Here is a 14,508-nt window from a genome sequence, read left to right on the forward strand (position 1 = left end):
GCATTACCTTAATACATATTCGCTGGGATGCAGAGATCTGAGAAAAGACTAGTTTGAATGTTACTTACTATTAACAATGGCTCATATTAACTTTAAATGCGATGGTGGCTTGATTATTCTGTCTTTCTGGAGTAAAAATATTGTATCACGTATTTACCGGATTTAGATGTGAGATCATGAAAAACAGTAAATAATAGCCTAGACAAGGGACCAAAAAAATCTGGATGCACAGGTGGCATAAAATTTTTCAATTTTCTTTAAAACATTTTTAATGTATAAAAATGTAAGCAGAAAATTGTGAAAAAAAAATATGACAAAATAACTTTGCTTAGTATTGGTCATTAATTTATTTTCTTTTCTTGTTTGATCCAAGGTATTGGCAAACTATAATGATGCAGGCTAATAAGAACAATGATTTCCATGTAAACCTTGCTTCCATATCTTCACCTCTTCACATAGGCTATTTAAAGATGTAGAATAAGTATTTGTGCACATATCCTGCTTAGTGCACTTTTTTGCACATGGTTTGACAGCAAAGAACAAAGTTAATCAATAAATAGTATTAATAATAATAATGATTAATAAATTCCCAGTGCTGAGGTTCTGGCTGGAAGGGCATCCGCTGCATAAAACACATGCTAGATAAGTTGGCGTTTTTTCCACTGTGAAGACCCCTGATTAGTAAAGGGACTAAAGCTGAAAAGAAAATGAATGAATGATCAATAAAAAGGTACAAAATCAATCCATCTTTTACAATGGAGTTACTATAAAATGGCATGCCATAAACACTTTAAATCCAGGTGATCTAAAATTTACACTATTTATTTGACGTTATTTAAAAAAAATCGGGGGTGTTTTCAGCTTTTAAATACACGTAAAATACAGTAATAATAAGCAGTAGCCTGTATGTAAGTAGGCGGCTCTGAAACATGACGTTTCAGCAAAGGAAGTGGAGGCATTTTCCTTAGTGACGTCGCATACCGGCTGTTTGACTCGGAAACAGCCCAGCGTGTAAAGAAGAAATGACCGACAGTGACCTCGAATAAGATGTTGAAGACCTCTCTATTGTCTTCGCCTCTTCGCAACACATCAGCATATATGTAGAATTCTGACAAACAATACTACATTTTGAAGCGCCTTCGAATCGTCGAGTCGTTATCAGCTGTCTGTCTTCTGAGTGTTCACATTTGCTGCGTGAAATAATGGAAAATGAAGAAACATCCGATCAAAACGGAACGACGCACTACAAAAAAGGTTTAGTAAACGGATTTCACCCCGCACAGTCGGGTAACGGCGATTGCATTTCGTCCAACGGAGGTGGTCTGGGTACTAGTGACAGTAGCGGTGGCCATAATGGTATTGAAAATTTCCACCATCTTCATCAGGATGTACACAACAATGGTTCGCCTGCGAAGCGCTGCAGACTCAGAAGACGAGTGGATTCGGGAAAGAAGAACAGACCACGTACGTCGAGTTTTTAGCATTTTATTAATACAATTAAATGTACTTTAAATTCAACCATGAAATATCGCACAACATAGTGTAAATATGTATTCCGAGGTATGGTTTGTTCTTTACTTTGGTTGAGAAACGAGTACAACAAAACTAAACATAGATGTTATTTTGGGCGATACAAATAGACATTATTACTATTCTTTTAGCATAGTCATTATAATTTTAGTGTCATGTTACGTTAAAATTCCCGTTTTATTTTGGGACTTTTCGGTTAAAGTGTTTCTAGCAACGCCTTTTCTTCTTCGTCGTCGTCGACGTCTTCTTCCTTTCTTTTCGATTTAACTTAGCTACTTAACAGTTATTTATGTTTGTACCAAAAACGTGAAGATGATTTTCGTGTCATGAACTCCCGGAAGTGATGACCCTAAATTGCAATATTCTCTTTGCGTTTTTTTCTAATGTACCTAAAATTTAATAAAGGGATTGTTTTTAATTATTTAAGTTTTAAACGCATTTCAATTGTGCCTGTAGTAAAGGGTTTATTTGTTTTGAAACACCGGCTTATGGAGTGTTGTGAAATCAATGTGATGTTCGCTGTGCGGATTTCATTGGTCTGATCGGAGTCGGGGGGGGGGGGGTGGCCAAAACACGCCAGATATGAAGGACGTTTGTGCTCAGCCAATGAGAGGGAAGGATCACACAAAGGGGTGTGGAAATCGCTTCGTATGAAATCGCAGCCTTTGACAGTCCTCATGAAATTAACATAAAAGACAAAAGCACACCTGTCAGGTGATATGAACTCGGCTTTTCTTATGACAGCAGCATTTGAATGAAATATACAGATTTTATCACTGCGTATTCATAATAGTTTCTGCATCAACTCAACTGAAAGTATGAAGCTTATTGTGAAGAAGCCAGGTAAGTTATTACATAATATTGTTTAACCAATGAAACCAGTGTGCGAAATTGAGAACATATAAAAAAATAAGCTTTTTTACAGTCTGCTGTCAGACATACAAATCATTAGATGGAAGAAGTTGCAGTAACAGCAATTTTACTCTCCAACATGCAACAAAATGTATTATTTCTTTTCATATATATTTTTAAATTATGAATAAAAAGCCCTGCATAGTTTTAACACTTGTAGGGTTGTTGGCTGTGAACTAGTGTAACCTTACATTTCAACTGCTGTAGTGTCACTGTGGTCTTGGTAACTTCAAGAGTACTTTGTTCTCTGAGACAAGAAGTACACACACCTTTCACCTATATGCATGTCTGCCAGTTAAATTATCATTACTGATCTAAACACAGACTGCCTGAACTAATCAGTTACATGAGAATCTCTCTCGGCAATGGTAAATCATTATATTTAGTGAAATGGCATTGTAGGTAGATTCTCATGTCATTGATTAGTTCAGGGAGTCTGTGTTTAGATCTTGGTATAGACCACTAAGATTTAGTCCACTCAACCATACTATTTTAGATTATAAATAGAATACTCTAATACATGAAATGGTTCGGTAGAGTAAGTCTTAGCTGTTTTACCAAGATTGTATATTAATTATTGATAGATTCTTAATCTGATGTGTAACTTTTACTTTAAAGACAGGATATTTCTATGAATCACCAGGCATTCTTTTTGAAAACCCCTATTGCCATGGCAACAAATAAGCCACGGTGTGAATACACCTAAATAATCTCTCTTTCAACTCTATTACAGCAGTCAAAAAATTTGAAGTCTAGTCACCTTTTTTATTACCCTTTATACCAAAAAAGATGGTTTCAAAGCCACTCTGCGGTATTACACAGGAATTTATGACATTCAAAGCAATTTTTACCAAATGCAAATTATGTTATGAACATGTTAAAGTCTGACTATATATATATATATATATATATATATATATATATATATATATATATATATATATATATATATATATATTTTTTTTTTTTTTTTTTAAGCTTGTTTCAATTTAGAATTGTGTTAGATCAGTTTATTGTTAGACTGGTTTTAGTGGCAAAGTGGCATTCAGCTAGTTCGGTCCTGTCAAACCAAAACTGAATACAAGCAATGAAAAGTCCCTAATTAACTTCAAGCTAAATCGAAAAATAAACTGGTGTAACATCATTTCAAATTCAATCTATCCAAAACAGTATTAGACTGCCAACAAAATCTTGATTTTTTTATTAACAGAAAGTCAGCATATATTAAAACTATTCCTCAGCAGCAGCACAAGTGGTGGCAGAATGTTCACTAATGGTATACTGCTTCTCAAGAACTTCTTTTTATACCCCAAAGAATAATAATAATAAAAACTTTAGCTTTCTTAATGCATTGATACCAGACAGCATTATTTAATATGCTCCTTACAGTAAATATAAAACATGAAAAATAATCCATTCATAAAAGCCCTGTTTCACTCACTCTCCTCTGCACCACATACAATTATTTTATTCTTGTTTGGAAATTATAATAATTTTTTATTTTTCCAAAATTTTTATTTTTATTTTTTTCAGCCTTTCCGTGGTTTGGCATGGATATTGGAGGCACCTTGGTGAAGCTGGTTTATTTTGAGCCCAAGGACATAACAGCTGAAGAAGAACAAGAGGAAGTGGAGAGCCTGAAGAGCATCCGCTGGTACCTGACATCCAACGTTGCCTATGGAAACACTGGAATCCGTGATGTTCACCTGGAGTTGAAGAACCTCACCATGTGCGGCCGCAAAGGCAACCTGCACTTCATTCGGTTCCCCACACAAGACATGCACCGCTTTATCCAAATGGGCCGAGACAAGAACTTCTCTAGTCTGCACACCACTCTATGCGCCACCGGTGGGGGGGCGTACAAATTTGAGGATGACTTCAGAACGGTATGTGATCTGGTGATATAATAATGGGATTCACAAAATTTGAATGTTAAAAAATATGCTAATCCATAGCCAGTGTTTTATTGATATAATGACTTATTATAGCCACTTATCTTTTACTGTTATCAGGAAAGAAAGGGATAACATCAGATACTTTAGAACAGGGGTGTTCCAAACTCAGTCCTGTAGGGCCGGTGTCCTGCAAAGTTTAGTTCCAACCCCAATCAGACACACCTGGGCTAGCTAATCAAGCTCTTACTAGGCTTTCTAAAAACATCCTTGCAGGTGTGTTAAAGCAACTTGGAGCTAAAATCTGCAGGACACCGGCCCGCCAGGACCGAGTGATCACGTTTATAATTGTGCATTTACTTCCTGCAGGTGGCTGATTTGGAGCTGCAGAAGTTGGATGAACTAGATTGTCTTATTCAAGGTCTGCTGTACGTTGATTCAGTCGGGTTCAATGGCCATCCAGAATGTTATTTTTTCCAAAATCCATCTGAACCTGAAAACTGTGTCAAGAGGCCATTTAGCCTGGAGAACCCTTTCCCTATGTTGCTGGTAAATATTGGCTCTGGCGTTAGTATCCTGGCCGTCTATTCCAAGGATGATTACAAGCGGGTCACAGGCACCAGGTAAATTCTGGCGTCTTTTTTTTTTGTACCAAAACGTTTTGTTTTTTTTCTTTAATCACTGCTTGTACAAATCACTTATAAGTAATGTAATGAAAATCAGACTTGTATTGCAGGAGATATGTTGCTTATTTTCACTAATTATATACATTTACAGATATTTTATCACAGGACCATATGCCAGTTGAAGACAATATGTTTGGCCTTCTTGTGAAATTGATATATATATATATATTTTGCCTAAAATTTCCCAAGTGCTGTTTAATGGAGACACCATGTTTTCAACACATTTTTAAATATAATAATTAATAAAAAATGATCTTTGCCATAATGACAGTACATAATAGTTAACTATGCATTTGGCAAGATACCAGTGTTCAGTTAAACATACTGTTTGAAGACTAGGTTAATCAAGGCAAGTAATTAGACAACAGTCTGCGGTCAATAAAAAAACCACTCTTTTATTTATATAGATGAATGGATTGATGGATGGATGGATATTTAGTTAGTTATTGTATATTTTTTCCCAATTTCTGTTTAATGGAACAGAGATTTTTTTTTCAACCAATTACTAAAAATAAACATAATAGTTTTAATAATAAATTTCTAATAATTACTGATTTCTTTGATCTTTGCCATGGTGATCGGACATACTATTTTACTAGCTATTTTTCAAGATACTAGTATTCAGCCTACTAGTTCAATTTAATATTAATATTAATTAGGTTAACTAGGCAAGTAAAGGTAATAAGGCAAGTTATTGTAAAACCATGGCTTGTTTCGTAGACAATCGAAAATAAATATTGCTTAAGGGGGCTAATAATATTGACCTTAAAATGGCTTTAAAAAAGTAAATACTACTTTTATTGTAGCTGAAATAAAACAAACAAGACTTTCTCCTGAAGAAAAAAATAATGGGAAATGCTGTGAATAATGGAAAAATGTTCTTGCTCTGTTAAACATCCCTTGGGAAATATTTGAAAAATAATTAAACTTCAGTAAATAATAATAAAATCTAGAGTCTGTGGAGAATTAAAAAAAAATTGCTTTTAAAAAAATTGCCAAAAATTAATAAAACATTTTTTTTTGAACGCAATGTTTTGATTTATTATCACGTGCAGGGTTTCTTACAATAGCACAACTATAAAGAGTATTGAAGTTGATTCTTTTTCTTCTTTCTTTCTTTTGCTACAAAGGAGTAAATTAAATTAAGTTAACTCAGTTTCTTACATGTGCGTCATTATGTATGTTCCCGCTGATGGTATATATGATACAATGAATATTTTTGGAACAATCAGAACAACATCAGTGTAAATTTTATAATTTTTAGTATCTCTAACCCTTCTTAAACACATATTAAGATTAATATACACTTGAAATCAGAGTGCATTGTGAGTATAAACGAGTGAACAATTACAGTACACACTCAGAATTTAGACACCACTATAAAATGAGCCCTGATGTAGTGCACTGTATACAATATATACAATATAGGAAATGGATTTGGGAAAAGTCTGTTTTTTACTAATTTGCAATAGAAATACCTATATTTAGATTTTAAAATCTATATTTAGATTTAAAAATTAAAGTTGTAGAGATCTGTTATAAACTTAAAACGATGCAAAATTCCTTAACTACTATGATGTAAATTTTCTCCAATTGTTGTGGTTCAGTTTAGGAGGTGGTACCTTTCTTGGCCTGTGCTGCTTGCTGACTGGCTGTGAAACATTTGAGGAGGCATTAGAAATGGCGGCTAAAGGGGACAGCACTAACGTGGACAAACTAGTGAAGGATATTTATGGAGGCGATTATGAACGATTTGGCCTTCAGGGTTCGGCCGTTGCATCTAGGTAGACATATTTGCCTGAATTTCTATGTAAAAACACTATTGTTTGTGATTTTCTTCAAGTTTGTTTTTGTCCTTTAATTTATTAGTTTTTGTCATATGATGAGCAAGGAGAAACGCGATAGTATAAGTAAAGAAGACCTGGCCAGGGCGACTCTTGTCACCATAACAAACAACATTGGCTCCATCGCTCGCATGTGTGCAGTGAACGAGGTTTGGCAATATTTTTCTCTTATCGCTAAAGCTCATCTATCAGTGTTTTCACTTTCCAACCACATTACAGTTTTTCTTTTCAACCGTTAACATGCATTTTGCAATACTGAAGCCACGTTTACATAACTGTTCACACAATCAGCCAGACAGTCTGAGCAGAGCAAACTGTGTGCAAACTTTTCAAAAATGCCAAACACTTTTGTCATTCATACACAACAAGCAGCATTTTCAACACATTTTTCTGCATGCTAACCAATAGACTTCTGGTAAATGTCATGCATTTTGTGCTTTAAAATAAAATGCTGATTGCAATTTCAGCTGAAAAACTACTTTAACTTCCGTTTTTTTTCTTGACCATATTGTAAACCATTGGCTCCACTGTTTCAGTTATATCAGTAGTGCATGATGTCGATGTCTGTATTTTCATAAGTACCTATGTTTAGATGTGCATTATATTGCATGGCAGGAATTTTGTTGTACAATCCAAAGCTCGCATCTCTAACTTGCAGTTTAGCGAATGTTTTGAACTATTTGCTGAAGTAATTGAGAAACTGTTTAAGTTTTTACCCATGTTTGCAATTTCTTTTTTTCAGTCTTATCACACAATCTTTAGCATGTTCAAGACAGTGAAAAGGTAAAATGACACATGGATAGGTGTGAAAAATACATTCAAACTTCAAAAATCAGTTATCGCCAGCACCTAGCTCTCTGCAACTCTTACATGGTCACCCATTGAATCTAAACAGGGCTGCACCTGGTCAGTACCTGGCTGGGAGACCACATGGGAAAGCTAGCTTGCTTCCAGAAGTGGTGTTAGTGAGACCAGCAGGCATTGCTCAACCCGACGTCGGTGTATGTCCTAACTCCCCAGTGTATTGATGGGGACTCTATACTGAGCAATGTTGGTGCTTTTAGGTCAGTGAAAGGTATGTTGTTGTCAGTGATTTGGTGAAACATGCTTATTTTGAGACGTATATGAACTGTTGTGTTGGTCTGGGTGAGTTTTAGAGGTGAGCTGTACAGTTTGGTCAAGAGTCATATTGGTAAAGTGCACACTGTGTGTACGGTTTTGAAAATGTGGCTTTAGTAAACTATTGCACAATGCTTATTAGCAGTTGAAAAAAAACTAATTGATATTTGTTCATTTCAAAGTACGTAAGTTAAATGCAGTGGTCATTATTCTGAAGCACAATATCAAGATCAATGAACTCTGTGTGCTCTGAGCTTCTTTACAGTGTTGTCTTGTGGCATGGAGATCAAGCAGCATTGTACAGGGCTATCACAGCACACTGAACAGCCACACGATAAACGTTTTTTGTTTTTAATGTCAATGTGTAATCTGGATGTTTTTCTTTACATTTTAAATAAAGCAATATTACTGCTTGCTTCTTCTGACTGTCTGCTTATGTTTATTGTTCTTCAGAATATCGATAAAGTGGTTTTTGTTGGAAATTTCCTTCGGATCAACACCATTTCAACTAAGCTGCTGGCCTATGCCATGGACTTCTGGTCTGATGGACAACTGAAAGCTCTTTTCTTAGAACATGAAGTATGTTTTTTCTTCTTTACTTTTTTCATTTTTTCAGCGAGTCAAGATAATGTTTGTTCAAAAACAATTATTTAAATAGACTACAACAATTTCATTTGACTTTTAAGAGTTTTTAGTTAACTTTAAAGTCTTTAAAAATTGGGTAAAATTAATGATTTCTCTTAAATTTAACTTTATATTTTAAAAAAAGACATATTGAAACAAGTCATTCTTTAATTATTTTTGTTGTTTAATTGAATGCATGTATTTCTACATCATTCTGTAAATGGCTAAATAAGTAACAATCCTGTTAATAATAAAAAATAAAAATAATCTTGTTAATTTCTGAGAGTCAGAAATAGAAAGTTCATATTTGAAAAATAGCAGAGAAGGTTGTTGCTATGAGTTGATTTAAATATTGGGGTGCAAGATGAAAATGAACACCTGTTGCATGTGAGTTTATCCCAAAAAAGATAAACGAGGAGGCCATTAAATGGCTATTGCCATATCTATGATAAATTGCAAATGTTTAAATATATTTAAAAGTAAGAAAAGTGCAAGTACTGTTGGAAGAAGCTCGTTTAAACTGTTTAAAAGTTTAAATTAAATTCATATTCTTGCAGTGGTCTATGCATGTCACATAAATGGGACATTTAGCTCCCCCTTGTGTTAGTTTCAATATTTACCCATAGACTTGATGTTGTTTAAATATTTTAAGGAAAGATGCTCGGGTGATCAAAATTAGAGAACAATTTATAAATAATTGAACAATTCTAAAATAATGTCATCTTCACTACTCAACAGTTAAAGGAGTTTTGTCCCGTCTATACCATGCCACTAGAAAACCTTTTCCCCACAATAACTAAGGCATTTCAACAACAAAAAAATATTTTGCAGAAAACACACTGATCAAAATTAGAGAACAACAATGACTGTAGCATGGAAAAAAGATTACAACTAAATTTTCTGAAGTTTATAACAGTCAGCAGTTAGCATGAAGTGTACAGTCCTCTGCTCTAAATTACTTCAGCACACCTGCGGCCACATTACAGCACTACACTGCTCTGGTGTGATTTTGGTCCACTCTTCTTTCAGTGTCCTCCACAGTTCAGTGATTGTAATGGGTTTCTTGGCCATAACTTTGTCCCCAAAGATATTCCAGAGGTTCTCTATTTGGTTTGGATCAGAACTCTGGGCAGGCCATGTCACAACTGCTTTACCCGTTTTGCTGTGTGACATGGAGCGTTGTCCTGCATGAACACTGCGGGCTGACTGGGTGGTGAAAGCAGGGAAGGAATCATATGGTGTTGAAGAAGGTTCCGATAAACATTTGCATTCACTGACTTCTTTACACACGTTAAGTTCAGCCTTTCTCCAGTTTGTCAACAAACATAATGTTTCCCATCGGACCCAAATAAATTAAACTTGCTTTCATCACTGAAGTGAACTTTGGATCAGTTCTCCTCTGTCCACACAGCATGCTCCTCAGCAAAGCTTAGTCTAGCCTTTTGATTCTTCCTGCTAATGAGAAGTTTGGTCACTGCAGAGAGGGCTTTCAGCTGAAATGCTCTTAAACGTCAAGATACTGTATGACGAGATACATCCTTACCCTGTTCAGTGATAAACTGGTAAACAATTCCAGCTGCAGTGTGGAAACGATTGCCCATTAAAATCTTCCACAGTATTCTGTCCACCCTTGTATTTGTCTTCTGTGGACGACCAGCCTTCTTGGGGGGACTTGAATGAGTTTGTGATGTTGTAAAGATTCAATATTCCTTGAAATCACAGATTTGGAATGACCAACTTGTCTTGCTATGGCTGATAGGGTCATCCCCTTAGTCTTTATCTGGACAACCTGCTGCCGGAGGCTTTCAGTCACTTTAAAATGGCCCACCATTTTGCATAGGCAGTGCAACTGGAAATTAGGCTGCCAGTTAAATAGGGGTTGCCAGATAATTAAACAAATTAGCACCAGGTGTCAGATTAACACAAATAACTAGAATATTATTTCACTCTATATGTTGTGTGTGTGTGTATATATATATATATATATATATATATATATATATATATATATATATATATATATATACATATGTCTTTGAACACAATATCAACTTTTGCATCAGCAATATCACATAACAAGAGAGTTTTAAAAGTTATTTGTTTTTCAAAATATAAAAAATACGGAAAAACACTATATAAAATTTATGTTTAGTATATTTCTTAAATCGGCAATTCAAACAAACAGCACCTATTTCACTTAGAGGTTTTTGTACCATTATAAATGTCTTCCTCTTTTAATACCCTTTCTGAATAAAAGCATTAATTACTCAAAGAAATGAGGTCTTATCAGATGCTATTGAAAAGAGCAATGCATGCATGTAATGGAAACATAATAAAATGTTGTGCTTCTGTGCTGCAGGGTTATTTTGGAGCTGTCGGTGCCTTCCTAGAGCTGCTGAAGATGACAGAAGATTCCTGAGACACTGAAGAAAACCCAACCTACAAACCAGAAGCTGCTGTAAGATTTCAGGAAAGCCACATCCCCTAATAAGGATAAGCCATTTAATAATGTGACCGAGTTTCCATTTAGCTTCAAATCATCGACACATCGGCTCTTCTATGCTCAAGATGTGAGTAGGTGACCAAGAGGAGGTGATGTAACAGCAGCGCATAGAATTTAGCATTGTGATTAGCTGCACCTCATGCTAACTGTTCCTCATCACCACTGCTACAAAGCCAGCACAGCTGTGCCTTTGCCGTGTATCGATGATTTGAGGTGATGATGATTTAGGACACTAATTGTATGCCTGTATGCTCTCTCTACACCCTGAGCTTTATGAAAATAATCATAACATATGAAAAGGGTTTGGAGGGGGAGTATAATGTCTACTTGTGGGACAGTCTGCTGTATAAATTAACCTTCCCCTCTAATCAGATTACTCATAAAATGATGATGAGTGTTCCATAAGTGTTATTTACATAGGATTTTGCCTTTCCTGTTCTAGTCACATCTAAGCATTCATCATATCCGCATTAAATTAAAAAGGCTAAAGTTGTATTAATAAGCATTTTAAGGCACGAGTTCAAATTTCTCCTTTTGTAAATAATACAGCAAATGCCAATTGAATTTCAGTCATTTTTCAATCATATAAATCTTTTATCTGAACCCTTTTAGAGAATAGCAAAAAAAATAATTACAAACAAACAAAAAACGTAGGTCAGACATAGGTCTCTTTTTATCTTGATTGGGCCTTTTGTGTTTAGTAGATTGTTGAGTACTGTCATGTCTGATTTCTAATATATTTACCTCTTTGAACTGGTCTGTCTAATGAACAGAGAATATGCATCTAAGCTGACACTAATTGTGTTGGGACCAAATTGTCAATATTGACTGGAAAACAGTATCTTCATCAGATGGAGAATTCTCATAGTTCACTACATACAGTAAGTCCCGTGATGAATTTTATAGGATTTTACGGTCCATAATGCTGAGATTTCTCTGGTCTGAATGTGTTAACAGTTTACCCTGTGTATATACACTGTAGTATATCATGTTTTTATTTAACTTGACATTTGCACAAACCATCTCTTGTCATCATACCATTATGCAGTGATGTCTCAAGTTTTACTTGATATCTGTCAAACCTTCTTCCAAATGCCTTCATCCTTTAAACATTTTCAGTTTGAACGTCACCTGTTACTGAAAATATTTTGCCTTTTTTCCCCCTCACGGATTAACATGTTCATTAACTTTATGCCTAAACACCGTTTAACCTTTAATAATAATAATAATCATAATAAACATAGTCAGTTTGACTCTGAATGCTCCAGGTTGTTGACTAAATGCAAGTTAACCACATGCTCCTAAAATTCTTAAAAATTGTAATCGGTCTGAATATGTAAGATTAGAAACATAAGTTTCATTCAGTTTAACATTTGCACAAACCATCTCTTGTCATTTTCATACCCTTATGCAGTGATGTCTCAAGTTTTACTTAATATCTGTCAAACCTTCTTCCAAATGCCTTCATCCTTTAAACATTTTCAGTTTGAACGTTACCTGTTACTGAAAATATTTTGCCTTTTTTTCCCCCCTAACAGATTAACATGAGGTTCATTAACTTTATGCCTGAACACTGTTTAACCTTTAATAATAATAATAATCATAGTCATTTTGACTCTGAATGCTCCAGGTTGTTGACCAAATGCAAGTTAACCACATAATCCTAAAATTCTTAAAAGTTGCAATCGGTCTAAATATGTAAGATTAAAAATATAAGTTCTTACTAGAATAAAATGCATTGCCTTTCCCTTCCTTTGAGCCATAGCATTTTTAAATATGCTGATTTAGCCTCATCACTGTTAATGTGAACTCAAGAGACATTCACTTCTATAAAAAATAAGCTAATAGTTTAAGTTTGCAGATTTTGTTGTTGTTGATCATTTTGAATGCAGGAAAGACCAAAACTAAGAGAAATTGATGAGGAATAAGATGCAATTTCTATTAGAGGATCTGAATAATACTCACTTATTTGTTTGTACTGAACCTGCGGTAGTAGTTGTTACTGTAGCTCAACATCAGACCTGTGCTGACATTAAAGTGTCTTCTAGCTGCAGTAACATCTCTTGCATCACATTAGTCTCCAGATCTTTGCCTTTTTCTTGCCCATTCATGCTTTACTTTCTCTGCTCAGCCCTTAGAATTGCCTTATGCAGTGGGGTGCCATTTTGTATTTGGATGTCTGGATTATGCACTATGGCATCCCCCCCCCCCCCCCCCCCCCCCCCCCGTCCCCAACATCTCTTTGAGCCACAAAAGTAACTTCCAATGGTTACGGGGTGCCTTTCACTGATGGAGACAAGGCTTTATCTCTGTATCCTCTGTATTGTTGCTAATGCTGAATCCAGATGTCAGTGTATACTTCAGTCCTTAACAGTATATTTCAGAGATGTTCTTTTTTTGTTGTTTGGCTTTTTCCTATATGCCACATCAGACTGAATGCATGTCGGTACATTGTATTTGAACTGAGCTAATGCAAAGCAAGCATGTAGATGATTTCTGAACAGGGGTGTCATCGTTTCACTTGAATGGACTACTTCATCTAATGTAGTCGAATTGCTTTTTTTAGCAGGTTTTGTTCTTGTAAGCCAGCAAAATGTTAAAGCATGTTCATTCTTTGCCCTATATGTTCAACTGTACGTAACCTTTCTTTCTTTCTTTCTTTCTTTCCATAAATGTATTTTGACTGTTCCAAACTGTATTCCCAGTTTTCAGGCAGCATGTTCTAAATTCGAAATGGCCATTACAGCTGAATTATAAACTTTTTCCAGAGCTAAATCATGTCTTTACAAATTGCATAATTTTAGATAACTAGATTTCAAAATTGCATAATTTTAGATAACCAGATGTTAAATGTTACATGCAAATATCCTTAATCTCCTGACAGATGTGTCTGATATGTGATCTGAGTCAGTGTAACTTTACTGGAAATCTTTTAAATTCAGTTGATTCAGTGTTCAGTGTCAAACAGCATCACTACACAGATCTTAAATGTAATCTTTATGGTGTAATATTTGATCGAATATGAACCCCTGATTCACTTAAAGAATGAACAGGTCTGAAATCCATGTCACTGAGAGATTTTTATATTGATTTTGAGTTCTATCATTTGAAAACTAACTTCATTTGTTAATAAACGATTTTGTAAATATCTAATAAATGTGTTAATTATGAACAATGGTTATGTTTTATTTATTTATTTTATTTTACTTTCGTCTATACTTCAACTATAGTTGCATACTAGTTTTTATACATTATATCTGAAAAAATCTCGGTCAGTGGTACTCATTCCTTTTCTGCTTGTCACTAGCCTTACCATGACATCCAATTGTTATTGGTGGCATTACAATTCCATTGGGATATGGGCTATTAATAGCCCACAGTGAGTATTCAATTAGTAG

The 14,508-nt window shown here is 34.9% G+C and overlaps 1 protein-coding gene and 1 non-coding gene across 3 annotated transcripts; both read left to right on the plus strand.

Annotated features, from left to right (window-relative positions):
* The first annotated feature begins 975 nt into the window (after positions 1 to 975).
* pank1b (pantothenate kinase 1b) lies at positions 976 to 14,285 on the plus strand. 2 transcript variants are annotated; one of them, XM_021480132.3, is made up of 7 exons: positions 976 to 2,373; positions 3,976 to 4,328; positions 4,704 to 4,957; positions 6,628 to 6,804; positions 6,890 to 7,013; positions 8,437 to 8,562; positions 10,967 to 14,285. In XM_021480132.3, the coding sequence occupies exons 1-7, from the start codon at positions 2,349 to 2,351 to the stop codon at positions 11,024 to 11,026; spliced, it is 1,119 nt and encodes a 372-aa protein (XP_021335807.1). In that variant the 5' UTR covers positions 976 to 2,348; the 3' UTR covers positions 11,027 to 14,285.
* dre-mir-107 (microRNA 107) lies at positions 8,223 to 8,311 on the plus strand. The gene has a single exon (NR_030057.1). It is a non-coding gene; the product is annotated as a microRNA 107 (primary transcript).
* Positions 14,286 to 14,508: the final 223 nt, after the last annotated feature.

The sequence above is a fragment of the Danio rerio genome, chromosome 12 (genome assembly GCF_049306965.1).
Source record: "Danio rerio strain Tuebingen ecotype United States chromosome 12, GRCz12tu, whole genome shotgun sequence".
Lineage (NCBI taxonomy): Eukaryota > Metazoa > Chordata > Actinopteri > Cypriniformes > Danionidae > Danio > Danio rerio.

Coding starts and splice junctions, on each gene's coding strand:
- pank1b (XM_021480132.3), top strand. CDS start 2,349: ATGAAGCTTATTGTGAAGAAGCCAG. Junction 2,374..3,975: donor GCTTATTGTGAAGAAGCCAG/GTAAGTTATTAC, acceptor TATTTTTTTCAG/CCTTTCCGTGGTTTGGCATG. Junction 6,805..6,889: donor GGTTCGGCCGTTGCATCTAG/GTAGACATATTT, acceptor TTAATTTATTAG/TTTTTGTCATATGATGAGCA.